A 25,529-nucleotide genomic window follows, 5' to 3' on the forward strand; every position below is an offset into this window, starting at 1 on the left:
CGCAAACAAAAAGAAACTAGCCGTTACGGCTCACAAATTCAAATGCACAACACTAAGTTGCCCGTTTGTTTTTTCATTAAAGAGGAAGAGAAACAAATCTCTTCTTCTTCGTCCTCGAAAATACCTGCAAAATCAGTAGAAGCCATTCTCTCTCTTTCAACACTCCTCTCTCTCTCTCTCGAATACTGCATTGTTCTTATCCTGAGATTTCTGTGAGTATTGTTGTTGTTTATTGAATTTATTTCCTTAATATCGAAGCTCATGATCTTTCCTTATGTATACTGGAAAGGATTAAACTTACCAAGTGATTTATCTTCTGTTTCTTCCTTTCCCTTCTTAGATTTCCTTGCGATTGAATTATGGTTGGTTGATTTCTTTATTTGAGACGATTGCTTAATCTGGACCTGGTACTGCTTATCGAAATTGTAGATACTTGATTTTTAGTTTTCCTTTTTTTCTTTTTCTTTCCCTATTCTTTCTCGTGCTGTTTTGTTAAGTTTTCAGCAGCTTAGTTGAATTTTACAGTCATCTAATGAATGTGTACCTCATCATTTTGTTGGGTGTAGATGAAGAGAGAAATTAAAGAACTGAGGCGCCAGAGAGATTTTGCACAATCTCAAGTGGATGAGTTGCAGAAAAAACTTCAAGAGGACCAACGGCTTCAAGCACATTGGAATCAACACCACGTCCATCGGTAAAGAACTATCTCTCTCTCCTACGCTGATGCATTATTATGAAAACTTGAGAACAAGGAGATAAACCGCTGCGACAGAGCAAGGAAAACTATGTTAAGGCAATACATCATCAACTGCACCTTTTACTCTAATGCATGAAATCCGTAAACTCGAACATCTCAGGAGCAACTTGGAGCTCTAGAAGTATTGCAAAAGGAAAGTCATAGTCTAGGTGATCGAGATGCAGCGGAGTCCATTGCCAAGCTGCAAGGGAAATGCAACCTATTCAAAAAAGATTGTTGATGTTGTTGAGAAGGAAGAAGGGGAGTTAGAGGAGGTGAGATTGATTTGGATATGGAACCAGGTGAGAATATATGAACATTGATGGGTTTTTTATGAAGTTGCTTTGGATAGTGTAACTGTAAAAAAAGAAAATGATGCTTTGGAGAGTGTAACTGTAAAAAGTAAGCAAAATTTGCTCATGTTGAACTTCTTGATGAAGTTGTGGGTTGTGGGATAAGTTGTTCTACAAGTGATTTTTGTTTTGATTTGTTGTAGATCATTTGATGCAGTTTGTAAATTGGAGGGCTTGCAGGAAGTTGTTCTGGGAAATAGCATTTCCAATAAAGATGATCTTATTCAATTGTCATTCACTGCAGTTCGAGTGATTAATTCTGTGAGTTGTGTTCTACGAGGTTTATCCTGATTTTATTTCTTGGTTAATTGCAATGCTGATTATTGTCATTTACACGTTTTCTCCTCGATGAACCATATAGTAAGAGAACATAACAGGGACAGCTTTTCAAGGTGTCACTCGTCATCCCTTCTGTTACATATTGTAGACTTCTTTCTCTGGTAAATAGGTTCCTTCTCTTTTCACCCCTGAGCATTCTGAAGAGGTATGGCTAGTGTAATTTCAATCTTAGATCTTGTTGTTTCCTTTGTTACTTGCTATGGTATTACTGTCACTTGGGTTGATTTTCTGTCATTAAGAAGTCTAGAAGTGGTATATGTTTCCACAGATTGAGATCGTGCTTGCCTCTAGAGATTCTTCTGGTGTTTTTTTTTGAGTTCTTAGAAGGATAATGATGTGATTGGTAAAAGTTCAGGTTACAGAACTGAAGGAGTTTCGGATTTTAAGAATATGCTGATCCAATTTCAAATTTTAAGAATAGATCGGCTTTGCTTCCTTTATTGGATCTATACCTCTACCAATTGTAGCAGCTATCTATTTCATCTAGACCATATTTAGACAGCTTCTGCTGTCCTTGGTTTCTCTTTATGTTCTGTAACCTCCTGAACAGTTTCAGGATAAAGTTCATACTTGGCTTCTCTTTCTTCATGGGCATTTCAGTACTCCAATACTTCAGATAGTACTATAATCAAATAGGATCAAAATGCGGGTCATGTTTACACTGGTTCCTTTGTTAGACCTCCACAAATATCAGTACCCAATTATTAGGCTGCCTGTCATCCATCACCTACACGGGAATCAGCACTTCCTTTACAGTATAATATTTGCGGTTCATTTGGTTCTCTGTAATATTAGGAAATTCCTTTTCATTTTCTTCAGCTGGATATAATCTTGAGGATGAGGAGGGCATTATTGAATCGGAGCAACAAGTTTCCTGGCAGAAAACTTTTAGAGAGCAACAAAGATAGCAGACTATGGGATGTATGCTTTGTATCCGTCATCAGTAGGACGCAGTTTTATTTGTTATTCACATAAGCTGAGCTTAGGCGCTTGAATTGGTTACAACAGCATTTGGCAATGCATCTTGGAGATGAGCCTGCAATTTCTCTATCCTGAATGTTTTCTTCTCTCTTTTTAGCCTGCGAACTTACACGAACTGACACATTTCTTGCAGTTGTTAATATCGAATGAATGCTTAAATTAAATATATACCCTATCGGGACTCCAAGCTCACTCATATATTGCAGCACTCTCTCGGCAGGAATGCACAAACTGAGCAGAACCACAGCCTCCTGACCCTTCAAAGGAGAAAGACTTAAAAAGTTCAGCAGGTGAGTTTCAACAGCTTAATTGTTGTCCAGTCATCTAATGAATGTGCTATATATACATCTCTTTATTTGAGACGAGTCTATCAATTGCTTAATCAAAATAGTAAATTATTATGATAATTAGACAAAGAAAAAAGCGGCTCTTTTTTAAAAAAAATGATTGTGTGAAAAGTGAATAGATGGCAATTAAAGTACATTACTTGATTTTTTAATGGTTACCAAGTGAAACACTTTATTTTTGTGTTGGTTTAGCATGTCAGTGCAAGTAACTAAATTAACATGTCGTGTTGCCTCCCAAGACAAGTTTATTTTCTGTTATCATCTTCCGTAGTTTTACTATTTGTTTTATATATTTAATATTATTCTTAATTTGCTTTTAATTTCTGTTTATTCTATAGTTTATTTGTTTATTTGCATATTTGCACTTTTATTTTCTGTTATCTCATATTTCGTAGTTTTACTATTGTTTTATATATTTAATATTATTCTTAATTTGCTTTTAATTTCTCTTTATTCTATAGTATCTTTGTTTATTTGTTTATTTGCACTTTTATTTGCTAATTTTGTTTACTAATCTAATTCTTTTCATAGTGACAGGTTCTAATTACCCAGTTTTGATATCCTAAGCGGTCTTTTATGGACTTTTAGGATTAATTTAGTTAATTAATTAGTTAATTCCTTATTTGACTTTTTGAGGCTTTTAAGCTATGGTTGTAATTAATTCCCCCTTAATTGCCCCGATCTCCTTAATCCCTTTCTGGATTTCTCTTTTCTCCTCCCCCCTTCTATGTATGTTTTATTTTATTGTTTTTAGATTTTCACAACATATATTTAAGGGAGTAAAATCAATTTAGGATTTATGAGCAATCATTCAGCATGCCTAACATAAAATGAATAAAGCTTACCAAAGTAAGCTTCTGGCACCTCATATCTGCATTCACTTTAAAATGCTAATTTATCACTTAAATTTAGGTAATAAAATTGGATTCAAATTTGGCCACCTTGCATGTGAAAGACAAAAAATCTGAGTTACCAAAGTACCTTCCGTCAGGACTAGTTTTGAGTGCTAATATACCTCCTTCTATATAGCTTTGGACTTTTAGGATTAGTTTAGTTAATTAATTAGTTAATTTTTTATTTGATTGTTTTGGCGGTGGTTGTAATTAATTCCCCTTGATCGCTCCGGTCTCCTTAATCCCTTTCTAGAATTCTCTTTTCTCCTCTCCTTTCTATAAATGTTTTATTTTATTGCTTTTAGATTTACACTACACATGTCTAAGAGAATAATAAAATTAGCTTAGGATTTTTCAATCACCCCACAATGTCAAACATAAAATGAACAAAGCTTACCAATGAAAGCTTCCCGCGCCTTATATACGTATTCACTTTAAAATGCTAAGATTATGAATCCCACACCTAGATAGTATCTAAAGTACCAAAGTACCTCATTCTAGGACTGGTTTCGGGTACCAATGTACCTTTTTCCAAGTTAGAATTGTTTGTTGACCTCACATATTATATAAGATAAAAAAGTTCGTGCTTAAATAAGTAGAAGTGACTAGATTAAGGTAATCTTGTTAGGCTAGCAAACATTCATTTACTCTAGCGGATGCCTAGGCATGTGCCTCATGCATTCCTTATTCATACCCTGAGCCCCCATAATTTTTGACATTGGGGAGGGAGAATTTTAGGCTCTCCGCGAGGGGTATAAAGCTACCATTCTTACTCTTCAATTTGTCTCGACGTTTAGGGTGTTGACTCCACTTCACATGATCATTGTGGTCCTTTAGGTCTCTTAACCATATGACTTATTTCAAAATGGACCTAGTACTAAGAACGGTTCCTCGACACAACGATGAGGTCGTAAATCAACTAGGGCCGAGCCTAAAAACCTATTGTGCTCACACATTCTTATATAGTAAAGAGAAGAAATTTTTTTTAAAAGAACTAGAATACCTTTAGTTAATCTAATTATTTATTCGAATATAATTTTTAATCTTAATTCAATCCTAATTTTATTATAATTTCATATGCAATTCTAGTCCTACAAAAGATTGATGAGTATCACTACATTAATTTAATTAGTGATTCATCCAATTGATGAATTTAATTTCATATATATAAGAAATTGATGAATTAGTTTATCATAGACCTATGAGTTTATGAGCATTAGTAGGTTTTTAGGGCCAACCCCAAGTGATTCGCATCCTCGTCACGTTGTTAGAGAATTTTTAGGCTCGTTTTGAAATAAGTCGTTCGGTCGAGGAACCTAGAAGACCACAATATTCATTGGACAATCGAAGAAGTGGAATCGCCACCTAAGATGTCGGGTCAAGTAATAGGTTTCAAAAATTAGGTACGAATAAGGAAGGTTTATGAAGTGCCCTGGCCTAGGCTACCTAGCCTCCTTAGTGCATCTGGTCCCTTTATTGGTTTAGTGGTCATCTTCGCCACTTTATGCAAAATCTCAAAATTAGAGATGGTCTCATTGGATAGTTTCCTTGTGGCTGCCCAGTCCTAAGTACTCACTTCCACTTTAGTAGTGCTCTGTACCCATATTGGCCTACAAATCTCTCAGTCATATCTTTCCAATTATCTCTTAGTTTTTCATTCAACTGCTAGTACCAACAGGCAACAATGCCGATCAAGTAGACGCTAAAAAGTATTGGATTATCTGCTGCTTGGTCATATTAGTGCAGGTACCAAATTAGTAAGCATTCAAGAAAGCCTAAGGATCATCAGAACCATCGAATTTCTACAGGTCAAGAAGATCCACTTTGGATGACTTCCCATTATTGAGCAACTTTTGCATATGTCCATTTGTTTAATAATGTCTTTGAGTCGAGGATTTTCTGCGAGAGGTGCAGAAGAAGAGCTAGTATGCTTTAAGCGAAGAAGCGGCAACTTCATCGTCACCATCAACAAACTCAAATGGATGAGTTTGTGCGAGCTCGGGGTTTAGAAGCCTTAAAAAATCAAAGCGTTGATGTTTTCTTTGAAACTGGACAAATTTAACGGTGCATAACTATGGGTCGAACCAACGTGAGTTCAACTCACAGTAAGCAAGAAAAACCAAATTTTCACAAACATATCATAAAAAATCCAAGATGAAAAAGAAAAACAAGAGGAACAAAAGTTTCTAGCACTCTTAAGACTTAGAAGTCTTAGTTAAAAATTTCCAAACTTTTTAATTAGACTACTTATCTAAATTACAAATTAATGGTAAACTATATATATATATATATATATGTATATAAAATATTTTAATTGACCAAAATGCAATTTTTCTTAAATCATTTTAGCCCTCCACTTTCTCTCCTTTTCATTGTTTGCTCTCTCTCACCTCCCTTTTTGTTCAAGCACCAATCTTATTGTGATATTGGAATTCAATTGAGATTGTTGTTGAATTATTGAATATTTTTGGATTATCAATGTGTTTATAAGCATATTAAATTATTTAAATGATGAGATTTTTGTATTATTGTGTGTGGTGGAAGATTACTTGGATATCAATAATTTAATTATTTAGAATTAAGGTGTTGTAATAATTTATTTAAGTCTAGATATTATTATAATTTATGTGCGAAAGTCAGGTGGGGCATGTTGATCGTGTTGTGCTTTGCATATGATTTAATTGGGTGTATTGTGTAGTTTTGAGGTCTGAATGGTTTTTGGATGGATATAAAAATATTTTCTGCAGGTTTTCGACTCGTTTTACCACGGAATTAGTCCGATTTTAGGAGAGATGCTACCCGATTTTCTGTAGATATTATAGGAAGTCATTTGCATTTGCATGTGAAAGACAAAAGATCTGAGTTATCAAAGTACCTTCCGTCAAGACTAGTTTGGAGTGCTAATATACCTCCTTCTATAGCGCTCTTCTTTGGACTTTTAGGTTTAGTTTAGTTAATTCTTGTTTTGATTGTTTTGGCCGTGGATGTAATTAATTTCCCTTGATTGCTCTGGTCTCCTTAATCCCTTTCTAGAATTCTCTTTTGTCCTTTCCCTTTCTATAAATGTTTTATTTTATTGCTTTTAGATTTACACGACACATGTCTAAGAGAATAAAACAACTTAGGATTTTTCGATCACCCCACATGCCAACATAAAATGAACAAAGCTTACCAATGTAAGCTTCCCGCGCTTTATATATGTATTCACTTTAAAATGCTAAGATTATGAATCCTACACCTAGATAGTATCTAAAGTACCAAAGTACCTCATTCTAGGACTGGTTTCGGGTACTAATGTACCTTTTTCCAAGTTAGAATTGTTTGTTGACCTCACATATTATATAAGATAAAAAAGTTCGTGCTTAGGCTAGCAAACATTCATTTACTCTAGCGGATGCCTAGGCATGTGCCTCATGCATTCCTTATTCATACCCTGAGCCCATAATCTTTGATGTTTGGGAGGGAGAATTTTAGGCTCTTGGGGTATAAAGCTGCCATTCTTACTCTCCAATTTGTCTCGATGTTTAAGGTGTCGAACTCCACTTTCTTGATGATCACATGATCATTGTGGTCCTTTAGGTCTCTTAACTATATGACTTATTTCAAAATGGACATAGTACTAAGAACGGTTCCTCGACAAAACGATGAGGTCGTAAATCAACTAGGGCTGAGCCTAAAAGCCAATTATGCTCACACATTCTTATATAGTAAAAGAGAAGAAATTTTTTTAAAAGAACTAAAATACCTTTAGTTAATCTAATTATTTAATTGAATATAATTTTTAATCTTAATTCAATTCTAATTTTATTATAATTTCATATGCAACTCTAGTCCTATAAAAGATTGATGAGTATCACTATATTAATTTAATTAGTGATTCATCCAATTGATGAATTTAATACTACATAATTTAATTTTATATATATAAGAAATTGATGAATTGCTTTATCATACCTATGATAGAGTTTATGAGCATTAGTAAGTTTTCAGGCCTAGCCCCAAGTGATTCGCATCCTCATCACGTTGTTAGAGAATTTTTAGGCTCGTTTTGAAATGAGTCTTTCGGTCGAGGAACCTAAAAAGACCACAATATTCATTTGATAATTGAAAAAGTGGAATCGGCAGCCAAGATGACAGGTCAAGTAATAGGTTTCAAAAATTAAGTACGAATAAGGAAGGTTTATGAAGGGCCCTGGCCTAGGCTGCCTAGCCTCCTTAATGCATTTGGTCCCTCTATTGGTTTAGTGGTCATCTTCGCCATTTTATGCGAAATCTCAAAATCAAATATGGTCTCATTGGATAGTACTCACTTCCACTTTAGTGCTCTCTGTACCCATATTGGTGGCCTACAAATCTCTCTGTCATATCTTTCCAATTGTCTATTAGTTTTTCATTCAATTGCAAGTACCAACAGGCAACAATACTGATCAAGTAGACGCCTGCTGCTAAGGTCATATTAGTGCAAGTACCGAATTAGTAAGCATTCAAGAAAGCTTAAGGATTATCGGAACCATCGAATTTCTACAAGTCAAGAAGATCAATTTTGGATGGCTTCCTATTATTGAGCAGCTTTTGCATATTGTCCATTTGTTTAATCATGTCTTTGAGTCGAGGGTTTTCCCCCAAAGGTGTAGAAGAAGAGTATATGCTTTAAGCGAAGAAGCGGCAAGAACGAGCACTTCATCGTCACCATCAACAAACTCAAATGGATGAGGTTGTGCGAGCTCGGGGTTTAGAAGACTTAAAAAATCAAAGCGTTAATGTTTTCTTTGAAACGGGACAAATCCAACGGCGCACAAGTATGGGTCGAACCAACGTGAGTTCAACTCACAGTAAAGCAAGAAAAACCAATTTTTCACAAACATATCACAAAAAATCCAAAATGAAAAAGAAAAGAAGAGGAACAAAAGTTTAAAGATGAAAATAATTTGAAAAAATCGATCAAATATCAACTTTAGCCCTCAAGTGGCGGCTTTAGTGTCAAAAATTAAATTAAAATGCTTGATTAATAGAGAATAGGTGTTTAATTTGCAAATAAAAGATAAAAAAAGTTATACTTAAATTTTCTCCATTTTATAAATTTTCTCCATTTTAAAATTTCAAGTTCTTTTATATTAATTTGGAATTGTATTGGAGCTATTGATGGTACCTGTATTCCTGCGATGGTTACTGGACGTGACATTAGTAGCTATCGCAATCGTTATGGAATAACTTCGCAAAATATTTTAGCAGCTTGTATTTTTTATTTGGAATTCAAATATGTGCTTAGTGGGTGGAAAGGATTTGCATATGATTCAAAAGTGTTAAATAATGTCTATCAAGGAGTAATAGATTTAAAATGCCACAATAATGTACTTTTAATCTACTTATTGCAATTTCAATTTATTTTCATTTTTTATATATATTTTTTGTTTTCTTATCATATTTTTTTTATTATATTTATGTTAGGTAAATAATTTTTTGGTGTATTGTGGATTCCCAAATCGACTTCAGTTTTTAGCTCCTTTTCGAGGTGTTCGCTATCATCATCTTCAAGATTTCCAAAGTCAAGGTCGTCGTCATCTTGAAAATGCATTTCATGCTTCTTTGAGAAATAGAGTTGAGAGATCATTTGGTATTTTTAAATCACGCTTTAAAATTTTTAAAACAGTTTCTCCATTTCCATATATAGCGGGCAAGCAGAGCTAGTGTTGGCATGTGCAGGATTGCGCAACTTTCTCCGACAAAAGTTTCATTCGGATGAATTTCCAGTTGAAGCAGATAGTGAAATTTTATGATTTCCAGCTATACCAGTTAATCAAGAAGAGAATTTCGTTGAGGCTTAAAAGCAATAAAGAAATACTGCCAATGAATGGAGGACTACTATAGCTACTAATACGTGGAATGATGTTAATCATGTGGATAACTAACTCCATGTAACAAAATTTAAAATAATCTACTAACTGAAATAATCTATTATTTTAAATTTTGTTACATAGAGTTAGTTAGATTATTTCAATTAAAGACATCCACTTTGATTAATTACCTTAAAATTTGTATTTTATCATTATGATAAAAATTATTTTATTACATCAAAATAATAGCAGCAGAGTCACTTTGAGCGATCATACTTCTAATGTCACATTCCCAAGCGGTGGATCAACCATACAGAATTGCCATAGCCTCTGCCATCTCAACATCCAAAACTTCATTATTTTTTTTAGCTGAAGCAATAACATTTCCAGCATAATCTCAGATGATTACATCCAATCTGGTTAACTTTAATTCCTGCTTCACCAAAGCATCAATGTTGATCTTGTAATGTCCTTGGATCGGTGCTTTCCAATGAACACTAGTTGGTCTTGTTTGAGGAAGATTAAATCTGATGAAATCTCCATGATCCCCCTTTCCATTAACAAAGTGGTTTTTGGCATTACCAAAGCATAGCATACCAAACTGCACGAGACCATGGACATTCCTTAAAAACATGGAATAATGACTCCTCACCAAACCACCATTAAACTTCGCTCCTAACTTCAATTTGATATTGGAATTAAATTTGATATTCAATTTGATATCGTTTCTACTTCAATTCAAGTTCTTATTTGGAATATTATCTTATTTTAGGTAAAGATTCAGAGTCTGTTGTGGATCCTAGTGATCCATTAGTCTGCTAGGAGTTTTTTCTCCGTTACAATTCAAGTGAGTGGATAAGCTATAACAACATATAATTCGATTAAAACAATTGGAATATTTTCTAAGAACTCAAGAACAGATAAATGGTAATTTGGATTTTGTATTTATATAAATTAGAGTTTATACAGTTGGATGAGTGGTGTACACGCATTTACGTACCCTGTAGGATCACACTTGGTGTAAAGTATTGATTCAGTAATAGAAACAGATGATATTTTAGTATGCACGCATTGGGCGTATACTGGGCAGTCCCCTTTCGAGGGCATTACCGGCAGGCATGACAGAGATTTGTGCTTTGGGTTGCTAGGTAAGAATTATCAACTTTATCACTAACATTTATCTAGTTGGTTAGAGTTTTCAGACTGTATTTATAGTACGAGATATGATATTAACTTCCTTATATATTGCCCTTTATCATCTCATTAAGTTTCGTACTCACCCCTTTATTTTTAACATTTTTAAGATATATCTTGTTGTTCTGTTAGTAGATCCCTATAAAGCATTATCCTCATTTCTCCTTCTTCAAAGTTACTCCAACAAACTTTATTATTATTTCTGTCGTCTCCGGCTATATATACCCCTAAGTAATATTTAAATATTAGATTCCTTATGATAATTTTTGAATGTCACGATTCAGTAAATATTTTCATGTTATTTATTAGTGTATGGTTGTCATTATGTTTTAGTAGTAAGTTTAGTATCGTCTTTTATAATATTAAATTCACAGAGTTAGTCCTTTAGTACCTATCTATCCGTATAGGGTTGGGTCCATAGGTAATCGGAATATGAATAGGAATATCATTGCTGATTATCATAAAATAGTTAGGGTTAATTACTAATACCTCTTTAGATTTGAATAAATTTACATGTCCAATTTTATTTTTTCAGAAATGAACTAATACTCCTTTTATATTTGGTTCTATTAACCATCGACCCCTTCCATCATTTTTCTCACCAGTCTACCACTCAAAGAGCTTAATTGATAAAATGAAAGTTCAATTTAGTCTTTATACTTATTATAAGTTTAATTTGATCTAATTAAGAAGTTCAATTTAGCCGCTAAACATATTAGTAAGAATTAAATTTGTCGAAAATATGTAAATTAGTATTTTTTAATTGTTCCCATTTTCTTAGCATGACTTTTTTATACAAAAAAATAAATTTGTTTATTGGTAATTAAGAAAAAATAAAATTTTTCCCTTTAAAATTTCTATGCAGTATTTAATTTTTTTCTTAACTTTTTGTTTTATAACTAAGAATAACGAGATTCCCACTGTCCCTGTCTACTATCCAGCGAAACCACAGCCAAGGGAACGGGCTTGGCGGAATCAGCGGGGAAAGAAGACCCTGTTGAGCTTGACTCTAGTCCGACTTTGTGAAATGACTTGAGAGGTGTAGGATAAGTGGGAGCCTTAACCGGCGACGGTGAAATACCACTACTTTTAACGTTATTTTACTTATTCCGTGAATCGTAATCTCCAAACTATTTAATTCTAATGAGAATAATTAATTTTTTGTTATTTTTTTATCTTGAACATTTTAAAATATCTCAACTATCAATTTATTCTTATTCTTTTAATGCAGAGCTAATTCCAATACTTACTACCATTACCATTACCGTCCTAAAATCAGTTTAAAGAACCCCGATATGCTGAAAAGATTATTTTGGTATTAAATTCATTAATTTGGATAAATTATTTAAATTATCTAATAATATTAAATCAAGTTTGAACTAATTCTTATCATTGAATTTAGTTGCATAAATTGTTTTGATCATGTGTATTACTTATTGAAAATGTAAACATTATGACTTATTTATGATTTTTTTCTAATAATAATAAATAATAAAGACCTCTCTATGGTTTTTTTAAAAAGAATATGCTAGAAAATAGAGCAATTTAAAAATATTAATTTAATTATCTTGAAACAGTTTAATAGTTACAATAAATTTAAGGGCTGAATTAAACTTTTTTATTATATCAAATTAAATTTACAATATAAGGACCAAATAAAGTAGCTCTTTGAAAAATTGACTCATAAGAAGAGATTGACAAAAGATTTAAAATTAATCAAAGCAAACATTAAAGAGGTACTAGAGTTAATTGATCTCTTTTAAACCATCGAATATAGGTTGGATTAACAGTAGGTGCATTAGGATTTGTAGTTGAAGGAATTGTTGTGGTAGGGCTGTGTGAACCATCATTAAGAGAATTTATATCAAGATAATTGATGAGTGGAAGAAATTGTGTCTTCAAAGCAAAGTAATTTCAGGATGAAAATTTAATGGCAAAGCTAAAGTTTATTGTGGAGTGGAAGAAGCATCAATAATCTTTAGTTGTAAGGATTTAATACCATGTTTAGACTTGAAAATAGTTCTATTGGAGTGATATGAATTAAGTTACACATCAGAATATTTATAGGATTACAGAGTCAATAGCTATATAGCTACAAGCTAAGAGATATAAGACTTATCTATATATGAAGATGATAAATATTAAAAAGGATAAGAGATAAGAGATATAAGAGATGAGAGAACTCTAAGGGATAAGAGACTCTATCTAACAATTAGTTTACTTTTAGAGAACAAGATTAAAATTGTAAATTTGTCAAAATCTGAGTAAGAGTAATTAACTTGTATTTATATACAAATGTATTAAGATTTAGATAATCTTCTAATAATTAATATAAAATTAATAAGATTAAGCAATGCAATTGTATTAATTAGTAGAAGATATATTTTAAAAATATAACATAAATTAGAGTATTAAGGATAATATAAATCATTTTACCAAATTTTGGAAAATAGACCTAGATTATGCTAAAAATGCTTTTTTTGAGTTACAAATAGAGAAAGAACACTCGCACTGAAAACTTTAATTAAGTTGATATATGCTAGGTTGTTGGATTTTCATTATTGATGTAAGAACTTAAATAGAATCACATGCCAATAATTATATGTAACAATTGGTATCTTGCATTTTCTTTTGGATGCATTGTAAAGGTAATTGCAAAAAAATAAAACCTAAGTTCCAATAAATAAATAATGAAACTTGTACCATTTTTAAGAATGGTATTAAATATCAAATCTTATTTATCAATATTAGTTGGGTGGATATTTTCGTATATCCGATTCGACCGAACTCTAATAGAACGAGTTTAGGTAATTGTAAAATAATTTGGGACGAGTTTGAAATTGAATTCTAATATACTCGTGTCGATTTCAGATGTGAACCCTCCTATACCCGCTTCCTAACACAATTATTTAAATGAATATAAGTATAGATTACTTGAATCCGGTACTCTATCCTATTTAAAATTATGTAGTTTAGATTTAGTTTTTCTGTTAGTATATTTTAAAATTTAATTATTATAAATGAGTATATTAGAGCATTATAGGCCAACCTGTCATGCCCGAGAAAGATAAAGTTGACTAAGTTTGTATCCACAACAATAGAAAGTCTAAGAGATCGTCTCATGGACGCACCTTAGTTAGAGAGTCTGACCCGACCTAAAACTCTTGAGACAACAAAGAGAATAAGTCTTATTATATCTAACCCGACCTATATTTGCAGAGTTTTACACTACACCATATTTTTAGATACATGCTACTTTACACCTCAATATACTTAAGTCACCCTTTCGTAAATTACTGACTTAATTATCGGAGTAAGTGGCTGGACAATCCCGTCCGTCGCTTTCTAACCATCTTTACAGGTACTCTCGAGATCGAATCAACCTTTGAAGATACTATTGATAGCTCAATCCTTGACCGAGTTATCAAGTACCCATTTAATTATTCGAATATTTATATAAATGGATATTTAACGGGTAAGGTAACTGCTACCTATTTAAATATCTATATAATTTATTTAATTGTTATATACTTTTATTAAATTCGAATAATATATATGTTGATTCTTGTTTGGATATAGAATGAATTTATATAACAAATATAATTTTTTAAATAATTTTAAAAAAAATTCAGATAATTTTAATCGAGCTCGAGTTTGGTATTCTTATCCTAGCTGTTCCCATTGCTTCTAAAAGAAATATAGAATTAGTTTGCAAATAAAAAATAACAATTGATTGATTTTTTTTTTCAATTCGGATATTTACCGTATAAACGAAAAAAGATACAATAAATAAAATAGCTTCAGAGTTCAGCAAAGCCACAGTTAATGAGCAGTTTAGCACAAGAATTACCAAATATGAGCAACCGTTGAAGAAACGTTACGTCGTACGTAAAGGGCATATGTGCAAAATTCCTTTTTTAACCTTCCTCCTTTATTATGTTTGCAGAAATTAATTAACTTACCAGAAACAAAAAAAATGCCGTTTTTTTCAAAACTTTGACAAAGGAACCCATTCCACTATGACCGTCGACTGGATCGTCGATCTGAATATGCGAATCCGTAATAAAAGTAATTCAAATAAAAACACAAACCAAAAGAAACTAGCCGTTACGGCTCACAAATTCAAATGCACAAGACTAAGTTACCCGTTTGTTTTTTCATTAAAGAGGAAGAGAAACAAATCTCTTCTTCTTCGTCCTCATACCTGCAAAATCAGTAGAAGCCATTCTCTCTCAACACTCCTCTCTCTCTCTCGGATACTGCATTGTTCTTATCCTGAGATTTCTGTGAGTATTGTTGTTGTTTATTGAATTTATTTCCTTAATATCGAAGCTCATGATCTTTCCTTATGTATACTGGAAAAGATTAAACTTACCAAGTGATTTATCTTCTGTTTCTTCCTTTCCCTTCTTAGATTTCCTTGCGATTGAATTATGGTTGGTTGATTTCTTTATTTGAGACGATTGCTTAATCTGGACCTGGTACTGCTTATCGAAATTGTAGATACTTGATTTTTAGTTTTCCTTTTTCTCTTTTTCTTTCCCTATTCTTTCTCGTGCTGTTTTGTTAAGTTTTCAGCAGCTTAGTTGAATTTTACAGTCATCTAATGAATGTGTACCTCATCATTTTGTTGGGTGTAGATGAAGAGAGAAATTAAAGAACTGAGGCGCCAGAGAGATTTTGCACAATCTCAAGTGGATGAGTTGCAGAAAAAACTTCAAGAGGACCAACGGCTTCAAGCACATTGGAATCAACACCACGTCCATCGGTAAAGAACTGTCTCTCTCTCCTACGCTGATGCATTATTATGAAAACTTGAGAACAAGGAGATAAACCGCTGCGACAGAGCAAGGAAAACTATGTTAAGGCTATTATCATCAACTGCACCTTTTACTCTGATGCATGAAATCCGTAAACTCGAACATCTCAGGAGCAACTTGGAGCTCTAGAAGTATTGCAAAAGGAAAGTCATAGTCTAGGTGATCGAGATGCAGCGGAGTCCATTGCCAAGCTGCAAGGGAAATGCAACCTATTCAAAAAAGATTGTTGATGTTGTTGTTTATTGAATTTATTTCCTTAATATCGAAGCTCATGATCTTTCCTTATGTATACTGGAAAAGATTAAACTTACCAAGTGATTTATCTTCTGTTTCTTCCTTTCTCCTCTTAGATTTTCTTGCGATTGAATTATGGTTGGTTGATTCTTTATTTGAGACTGTCACGACCCCACCCGTGGGCCCGTGACCGGCACTAGGGAATGGGTAGGCTTAAGGCCACCGAAACCCGTAGTAAGCCTGACACTCACTGATTTAAACAAATCTCATCTCAAATTAATATTATTAAAGCCACAATTTATCTTAACAGCTACATTCTACATAAATACTTCGGTCTGCCAAAAAAACTAGGCGAGACCTGAAACTCAGAAAATTTACAACTGATACATCTACTATTACTACTGCGGAGAATCTAAGATTTACCAATTTACATACCAAATCAAATACATCACCCGATGATGAAGGAGTCGGGTTACTGAATAAGAGTCGCGAGAGGACTAACAGTCACGAATCTGAAAAACAGTAAAAATGAGACTGTCAGTCTCGAGAGTGAGTTAAAATCAAATAATCTGGGGACTATTGCATTCTTCTCAGAAAATATAGATTATTCAAATCAGTATATCAAACCATGCACGTAAATACAAATCACATTATAATCAAATACCATAATAAATAAATAAATAAAAATATATATTTACTTTTACGGGACGAGTGGCTCAGTAGAACCCTAACCCCAAATTCTAACAGCCATTTTGGCTCTCTTAATCCAATAAGACTGGCGCCCCGAGAGCAATGCTCGACCAGGGACCTTACCTCCAGTCTGGTCACTTAAGTATCCAAATAAGAAATCTAGTAGCCATTCGGCTCTCTTAATCCAATAAGACTGGCGCCCCGAGAGCAATGCTCGACCAGGGACCTTACCTCCAGTCTGGTCACTTAAGTATCCAAATAAGCCGGCGCCCCGAGAGCAATGCTCGACCAGGGACCTTACCTCCGGCAATTTACACAAATCAGCCCAGAGAGCCATGCTCGACCAGGGCAAACCCATAAAAATCTGATTACATGTCCATGATCATTACCGGTGCGCACGCGGTCCTGATGTAACCCATCAGGCGGCATGTTCTACGAAAGCCACATCCCCAAATCGAAATCATCACATATAATAAATATCATTGTATAATGAAATCATTCAACCATATCAAAATAACAATTAACAATTAAGAGTAAGACATCAGGCAACTCATATGGAAAACTGATTATATTTGGTATCATCATAACATTACTATAATAATAATTATATTACCTTTAATAATGAATAATTCAGTGAAATTATTTACGTTGCGATACTAATAACCATATTAAGCATGAACTTTCAAAATAGCATATTAAAATCAAACTTAGCAATAGCGCAATGATTAAATGACTTTAACTCACAGAATTGGGCGACCTCCTAGCTCTGCTCCGGTGCCTCAGTTGGAGCGAGCCGAACAGACAGATCATCTAATCACAGAAAACAATTTATCAAAACGCTGAAGCAATCGATCATTAATCCTAGGTCTAGACTCCTAGGACTGACTGTCTAAGAATCTCGACTCAGGAGAATTCTACCGAGAATCCGGCAGAACCTCCCCTACAACACGAACATTACCCCCTGTAAAAACGGGTCCAGGACCTGCCAGAAGAACACTCCAAATATCCAACAATTTAAACAACGGGAGTTGGGTCCCCAAACTTCACTATTTCCGACTCGCCACACAAAGACAAAATACGAGGCGTAAACCGATGACAATTATTTTTGACTCACAATATCATCAAATACTCGATATAACCCAATAGACACAAATTAAATCAAAGACCAAGATCAACGGCCAGAGAAAATTACCGAGACGCTTGATCGCTCGGTCGACTCGCCTCCAGCCGCCGGAGTCCGATCGACGATTCGAACACACCATCGGACTCACAACGACGCGCTGATGACGATCCCTGCTTCCGATTTCTCGATCTGACACCCGATCATCCGGAGAAATTTGCGGACGATCACGGTCGTCGATTTGCAAACGGAGCCCGATCGCCACCAAACCGGTGCCATTTCGAAGCTTGAGCTGAGGAGAGTCGGGATACGTCCTCCGATCGTCCATCCTCCGCCGGAGCTCGCCGAAAAAACCAGAAAACACGGCTGCCACCACTTCGCCAGAACTCTCTCCTCCGGCCACCAAAACCGACGCCGCTGCCGCCAAAAGGAAGCTCTCTTCGAGGGGAGCTGATCGCCACCGAGATCGGCCGAAAAGGCCGCCGGAAAAGGCCGGAACGACGCTCGGAAGCCGCTGCCACACGTCACGCGATTCCGCTACCTGCGGACGCCATCGTGCCGCCGCCACGCCGCGCCCCGCCGGCTGTCCGCGGAAGGACACTGCCGCCGCAACACTCTCTCTCTCTCTCTCTCTCTCTTCCTCTCTTCTTCCCCGATTCTTTTCCTTTCAATATCGAAATTAGGCCCCCGAACTTTTTTTTATTACAATTTGGTCCCTCAACTTCTTTAATTACTTACAATTTCATGCTGCAGAACTTCAATTTAACCCCCAAACTTCTTTCTAGCCTTTCAATTAAGCCCTTAACTATTTAATTTGGGCCAAATCCGAATTATTGAAAATACACAATTACAAAAATACCCCTGACCGACATATTTATTTATAAAAATACCAAGCTCACAAATTTCCATTAAAACCCCATAAAAATAACATTATACTTTCAATCCTTATTCCAAAATATAATTTTACTTATATAAATATGCATTTGGGAAAATTTTGAATAACCAAAATATAATCATTTCTCAAATAATTTACTTGAATAATTTCTTAAAATTTCAAACTAATTGGGTATGGAAAATAACTCATTTATTAAATATATAAAAATTGGGGGTATTACAGAGACGATCGCTTAATCTGGACCAGGTACTGCTTATCGAAATTGTAAATACTTGCTTTTTAGTTTTCCTTTTTTTCTTTTTCTTTCCCTTTTCTTTCTCGTGCTGTTTTGTTAAGTTTTCAGTAGCTTAGTTGAATTTTACAGTCATCTAATGAATGTGTACCTCATCATTTTGTTGGGTGTAGATGGAGAGAGAAATTAAAGAACTGAGGCGCCAGAGAGATTTTGCACAATCTCAAGTGGATGAGTTGCAGAAAAAACTTCAAGAGGACCAACGGCTTCAAGCACATTGGAATCAACACCACGTCCATCAGTAAAGAACTGTCTCTCTCTCCTACATTATTATGAAAACTTGAGAACAACGAGATAAACCGCTGCGGCAGAGCAAGGAAAACTATGTTAAGGCAATACATCATCAACTGCACCTGTTACTCTAATGCATGAAATCCGTAAACTCGAACATCTCAGGAGCAACTTGGAGCTCTAGAAGTATTGCAAAAGCAAAGTCATATAGTCTAGGTGACCGAGATGCAGCGGAGTTCATTGCCAAGCTGCAAGGGAAATGCAATCTATTCAAAAAAGATTGTTGATGTTGTTGAGAAGGAAGAAGGGGAGTTAGAGGAGGTGAGATTGATTTGGATATGGAACCAGGTGAGAATGTTAATAATGGGGGATTTTTTCAATATGAACATTGATGGACTTTTTATGAAGTTGCTTTGGAGAGTGTAATTGTAAAAAGTAAGCAAAATTTGCTCATGTTGAACTTCTTGATAAAGTTGTGGGTTGTTGGATAAGTTGTTCTACAAGTGATTTTTTTTTTTTTGGTTTGTTGTAGATCATTTGAAGCAGTTTGTACATTGGAGGGCTTGCAGGAAGTTGTTCTGGGAAATAGCATTTCCAATAAAGATGATCTTATTCAATCGTCATTCAATGCTGTTCGATTGATTAATTCTGTGAGTTGTGTCCTACGAGGTTTATCCTGATTTTATTTCTTGACTAATTGCAATGCTGATTATTGTCATTTACAGGTTTTCTCCTCGATGAACCATATAGTAAGAGAACATAACAGGACAGCTTTTCAAGGTGTCAATTTTTGTAATACTTATTCTTTCCTATAGTGAAAATTTTTACGTCACCAATGTGGAATAATCCCTTCTGTTGCATATTGTAGACTTCTTTCTCTGGTAAATAGGTTCCTTCTCTTTTCACCCCTGAGCATTTTGAAGAGGTATGGCTAGTGTAATTTCAATATTTGTTGTTTGCTTTGTTACTTGCTAGGGTATTACTGTCACTTGGGTTGATTTTCTGTCATTTCTAGAAGTGGTATATGTTTCCACAGATTGAGACTGACTCTAGAGATTCTTCTGGTGTTTTTTTTGAGTTCTTAGAAGGACAATAATGTGATTGGTAAAAGTTCAGGTTACAGAACTGAGGAGTTTCGAATTTTAAGAATATGCTGATCCAAGTTTCAAATTTTAAGAATAGAGCGGCTTTGCTTCCTTTATTAGACCTCCACAAAGATCAGATGAGGTCAAAGTTTTATCTTTCTTTTTATGGTTTTTGCGGTACTTGCATCTATACCTCTACCAATTGTAGCAGCTATCTATTTCATCTAGATCATATTTAGACAGCTTCTACTGGCCTTGGTTTCTCTTTATGTTCTGTAACCTCCTGAACAGTTTCAGGACAAAGTTCATACTTGGCTTCTCTTTCTTCATGGGCATTTCAGTACTCCAATACTTCAGATAGTATTATAATCAAATAGGATCAAAATGTGGGTCATGTTTACACAGGTTCCTTTGTTAGACCTCCACAAATATCTTTTCACCCCTGAGCATTCTGAAGAGGTATGGCTAGTGTAATTTCAATCTTAGATCTTGTTGTTTGTTTTGTTACTTGCTATGGTATTACTGTCACTTGGGTTGATTTTCTGTCATTAAGAAGTCTAGAAGTGGTATATGTTTCCGCAGATTGAGATCGTGCTTGCCTCTAGAGATTCTTCTGGTGTTTTTTCGGAGTTCTTAGAAGGATAATGATGTGATTGGTAAAATTTCAGGTTACAGAACTGAAGGAGTTTCGAATTTTAAGAATATGCTGATCCAAGTTTCAAATTTTAAGAATAGAGCGGCTTTGCTTCCTTATTAGACCTCCACAAAGATCAGATGAGGTCAAAGTTTTATCTTTCTTTTTATGGTTTTTGCGGTACTTGCATCTATACCTCTACCAATTGTAGCAGCTATCTATTTCATCTAGATCATATTTAGACAGCTTCTACTGGCCTTGGTTTCTCTTTATGTTCTGTAACCTCCTGAACAGTTTCAGGACAAAGTTCATACTTGGCTTCTCTTTCTTCATGGGCATTTTAGTACTCCAATACTTCAGATAGTATTATAATCAAATAGGATCAAAATGCGGGTCATGTTTACAGCACTTCCTTTACAGTATATAATATTTGCAGTTCATTTGGTTCTCTGTAATATTAGGAAATTCATTTTCATTTTCTTCATCTGGATATAATCTTGAGGATGAGGAGGGCTTTATTGAACCGGAGCAACAAGTTTCCTGGCAGAAAACTTTTAGAGAGCAAAGATAGCAGATTAATGAACTATGCTTTGTATCCGTCATCAGTAGGACGCAGTTTTATTTGTTATTCACATAAGCTGAGCTTAGGCGCTTGAATTGGTTACAGCAGCATTTGGCAGAAATTGGCAATGCTGATGTTAGAAATGAGCCTGAAATTTATCTATCCTGAATGTTTTCTTCTCTCTTTTTAGCCTGCGCACTTACACGAACTGACACATTGCTTGCAGTTGTTAATATCCAATGAATGCTTAAATTAAATATACCCTATCGGGACTCCAAGCTCACTCATATATTGCAGCACTCTCTCGGCAGGAATGCACAAACTGAGCAGAACCACAGCCTCCTGACCCTTCAAAGGAGAAAGACTTAAAAAGTTCAGCAGGTGAGTTTCAACAGCTTAATTGTTGTATGCGTTATATATACATCTCTTTATTTGAGACGAGTCTATCAATTGTTTAAACAAAACAGTAAATTATTATGATAATTAGACAAAAAAAAAAGAAGCTCTTTCTTAAAAGAAAGTTTATGTGAAAAGTGAATAGATGGCAATTAATATAATGATCAAGATATTAAAGTATATTACTTGATTTTTTAATAGTTATCGAGTGAAACACTTTATTTTTGTGTTGGTTTAGCTTTCTATGCCAGTGCAAATACTAAATTAACAGGTCGTGTTGCCTCTAAAGACAAGTTTATTTTCTATTATCTCATCTTTCGTATTTACTATTGTTTTATATATTTAATATTATTCTTAATTTGCTTTTAATTTCTGTTTATTTTATAGTTTATTTGTTTATTTGCACTTTTATTTGCTAATTTTGTTTACTAATCTAATTCTTTTCATAGTGACAGGTGCTAATTACCCAGTTTTGATATCCTAAGCGGTATTTTATGGACTTTTAAGATTAATTTAGTTAATTAATTATTTAATTCCTTATTTAACTTTTTGAGGCTTTTAAGCTATGGTTGTAATTAATTCCCCCCTTAATTGCCCCGATCTCCTTAATCCTTTTCTGATTTCTCTTTTCTCCTCCCCCCTTCTATGTATGTTTTATTTTATTATTTTTAGATTTTCACCACACATGTTTAAGGGACTAAAATCAACTTAAAATTTATGAGCGATCATTCAGCATGCCTAACATAAAATCAATAAAGCTTACCAAAGTAAGCTTCTGGCACCTCATATCTGCATTCACTTTAAAATGCTAATTCCCACTTAAATTTAGGTAATAAAATTAGATTCAAATTTGGCCACCTTGCATGTGAAAGATAAAAAATCTGAGTTACCGTACCTTCTGTGAGGACTAGTTTTGAGTGCTAATATACCTCCTTCTATAGCGCTCTTCTTTGGACTTTTAAGATTAGTTTAGTTAATTAATTAGTTAATTCTTTATTTGATTGTTTTGGCCATGGTTGTAATTATTCCCCTTGATCTCTCCGGTCTCCTTAATCCTTTCTATAATTCTCTTTTCTCCTCTCCCTTTCTATAAATGTTTTATTTTATTGCTTTTAGATTTACACTACACATGTCTAAGAGAATAAAATCAACTTAGGATTTTTCGATCACCCCACATGCTCAAAATAAATGAACAAAGGTTACCAATGTAAGCTTCCCGCACCTTAAATATGTATTCACTTTAAAACGCTAGGATTATGAATCCTACACCTAGATAGTATCTAAAGTACCAAAGTACTTCTAGGACTGGTTTCGGGTACCAATATACCTTTTTCCAAGTTAGAATTGTTTGTTGACCTCACATATTATATAAGATAAAAAGGTTCGTGCTTAAATAAGTAGAAGTGACTAGATTAAGGTAATTTTGTTAGGCTAGCAAACATTCATTTACTCTAGCGGATGCCTAGGCATGTGCCTCATGCATTCCTTATTCATACCCTGAGCCATAATCTTTGATATTAGGGAGGGAGAATTTTAGGCTCTCCGCAAGGGGTATAAAGCTGCCATTCTTACTCTCCAATTTGTCTCGATGTTTAGGGTGTCGACTCCACTTTCTTGATGATCACATGATCATTGTGGTCCTTTAGGTCTCTTAACTATATGAGTTATTTCAAAATGGACCTAGTACTAAGAACAGTTCCTCGACACAACGATGAGGTCGTAATCAACTAGGGTCGAGCCTAAAAGCCTATTGTGCTCACACATTCTTGTATATAGTAAAGGAGAAGAAATTTTTTTAAAAGAACTAAAATACCTTTAGTTAATCTAATTATTTAATTGAATATAATTTTTAATCTTAATTCAATCCTAATTTTATTATAATTTCATATGCAATTCTAGTCCTATAAAAGATTGATGAGTATCACTACATTAATTTAATTAGTGATTCATCCAATTGATGAATTTTAATACTACATAATTTAATTTCATATATATAAGAAATTGATGAATTACTTTATCATAATATACCTATGAAAGAGTTTATGAGCATTAGTAGGTTTTCAGGACTAGCCCCAAGTGATTTGTGTCCTCATCACGTTGTTAGAGAATTTTTAGGCTCGTTTTGAAATGAGTCGTTCGGTCGAGGAACCTAAAAGACCACAATATTCATTTGATAATCGAAAGACTGGAATCGACACCCAAGATGTCGGGTCAATAATAGGTTTCGAAAATTAGGTATGAAGGTTTATGAAGTGCCCTGGCCTAGGCTGCCTAGCCTCCTTAGTGCATCTGGAGGGCTATTGGTTTAGTGGTCATCCTCGCCACTTTATACGAAATCTTAAAATCGGAGATGGTGTCATTAGATAGTTTCCTTATGGCTGCCCAGTCCCAAGTACTCACTTGCAATTTAGTTCTTTGTACCCATATTGGCCTACAAATCTCTCGATCATAACTTTCTAATTGTCTATTAGTTTTTCATTCAATTGCTAGTTCCGATAGGCAACAATACCGATCAAGTAGACGCCTACTGCTTGGTCATATTAGTGCAGGTACCGAATTAGTAAGCGTTCAAGAAAGCCTAAGGATCATCGGAACCATCGAATTTCTACAGATCAAGAAGATCCATTTTGATGGCTTCCCATTATTGAGCAGCTTTTGCATCATGTCTTTGAGTCGAGGATTTTCCGCCAGAGGTGCAGAAGAAGAGCTTGTATTCTTTAAATGAAGAAGCGGCAAGAACGAGCACTTCATCGTCACCATCAACAAACTCAAATGGATGAGCTTGTGCACGCTCAGGATTTAGAAGCCATAAAAAGTCTAAGCGTTGATGTTTTCTTTAAAACGGGACAAATCCAACATCGCATAAGTATGGGTCGAACCAATTTGAGTTCAACTCACAGTCAGCAAGAAAAACCAAATTTTCACAAACATATCACAAAAAATCCAAAATGAAAAAGAAAAGAAGAGGAACAAAAGTTTAAAGATGAAAATAATTTGAAAAAATCGATCAAATATCAACTTTAGCTCTCAAGTGGCGGCTTTAGTGTCAAAAATTAAATTAAAATGCTTGATTAATAGAGAATAGGTGTTTAACTTGCAAATAATACTACCAAAAGAGTAGAAAAGATAAAATTATACTTAGATTTTCTCCATTTTATAAATTTTCTCCATTTTAAAATTTCAAGTTTTTTTATATTAATTTAGGATTGCATTGGAGCTATTGATGGTACCCGTATTCCTGTGATGGTTATTGGACGTGACATTAGTAGCTATTTGCAATCGTTATGGAATAACTTTGCAAAATATTTTAGCAGCTTGTAATCTTGATTTGGAATTCATATATGTGCTTAGTGGGTGGAAAAGATCTGCATATGATTCAAAAGTATTAAATGATGTCTAACAAGGAGTAATAGATTTAAAGTGCCACAACGTACTTTTTAATCTACTTATTGCCATTTCAATTTATTTTCATCTTTTATATATATTTTTTATTTTCTTATCATTTTTTTATTGTATTTATGTTAGGCAAATAATTTTCTGGTGTATTGTGGATTCCCAAATCGACTTAAGTTTTTAGCTCCGGTTCGAGGTGTGCTACAAATTTGAGCAATGCAAAAATATTAATTTAATTATCTTGAAAGAGTCAATAGTTATAATATAAATTTAAGGGCCAAATTAAACTTTTTTATTGTATCAAATTAAATTGATAATATAAGGACCAAATAAAGCAGCTTTTTGATTCCCATTCCTCGTCACTTTGAACTTGAGGTTGTGTAGATGTTACTACATTTACTTCGACTCTTATATATCGACAGTCTCGGGCATAATGGCCTCGTTTGCCATAATTGTTGCATTCAACATCATGTTGCCTAGATCTTCTATCTTTCTTATCC

General features: G+C 34.2%; 1 protein-coding gene and 1 long non-coding RNA gene across 16 annotated transcripts; both read left to right on the top strand.

The window, feature by feature from the left end:
- On the top strand, positions 1-3,526 carry LOC107261936. 8 transcript variants are annotated; one of them, XR_007217492.1, is made up of 6 exons: positions 1-212; positions 341-407; positions 567-694; positions 858-1,038; positions 1,233-2,699; positions 3,294-3,526. It is a non-coding gene; the product is annotated as an uncharacterized LOC107261936 (long non-coding RNA). The 8 variants fall into 8 exon arrangements; XR_007217493.1 differs by lacking the exon at positions 3,294-3,526 and having other exon boundaries at positions 15-212; positions 1,233-1,481; positions 1,517-3,142; XR_007217494.1 differs by lacking the exon at positions 3,294-3,526 and having other exon boundaries at positions 18-212; positions 1,247-1,350; positions 1,451-3,142.
- Positions 3,527-14,626: 11,100 nt separating this feature from the next.
- On the top strand, positions 14,627-19,794 carry LOC107261935. 8 transcript variants are annotated; one of them, XR_007217484.1, is made up of 4 exons: positions 14,835-14,963; positions 15,092-15,158; positions 15,318-15,656; positions 19,176-19,794. XR_007217484.1 is itself a non-coding variant. In XM_048379671.1 (3 exons), the coding sequence occupies exons 1-3, from the start codon at positions 14,697-14,699 to the stop codon at positions 15,624-15,626; spliced, it is 414 nt and encodes a 137-aa protein (XP_048235628.1). In that variant the 5' UTR covers positions 14,630-14,696; the 3' UTR covers positions 15,627-15,833. The 8 variants fall into 8 exon arrangements, 1 of the variants encoding a protein (XP_048235628.1); XR_007217483.1 differs by lacking the exon at positions 19,176-19,794 and having other exon boundaries at positions 14,837-14,963; positions 15,318-15,445; positions 15,608-15,833; XR_007217485.1 differs by lacking the exon at positions 19,176-19,794 and having other exon boundaries at positions 14,627-14,963; positions 15,092-15,176; positions 15,318-15,833.
- The last annotated feature ends 5,735 nt before the right edge of the window (positions 19,795-25,529 follow it).

The sequence above is a fragment of the Ricinus communis genome, chromosome 9 (assembly GCF_019578655.1).
Source record: "Ricinus communis isolate WT05 ecotype wild-type chromosome 9, ASM1957865v1, whole genome shotgun sequence".
In the NCBI taxonomy this organism is placed as follows: Eukaryota; Viridiplantae; Streptophyta; class Magnoliopsida; order Malpighiales; family Euphorbiaceae; genus Ricinus; species Ricinus communis.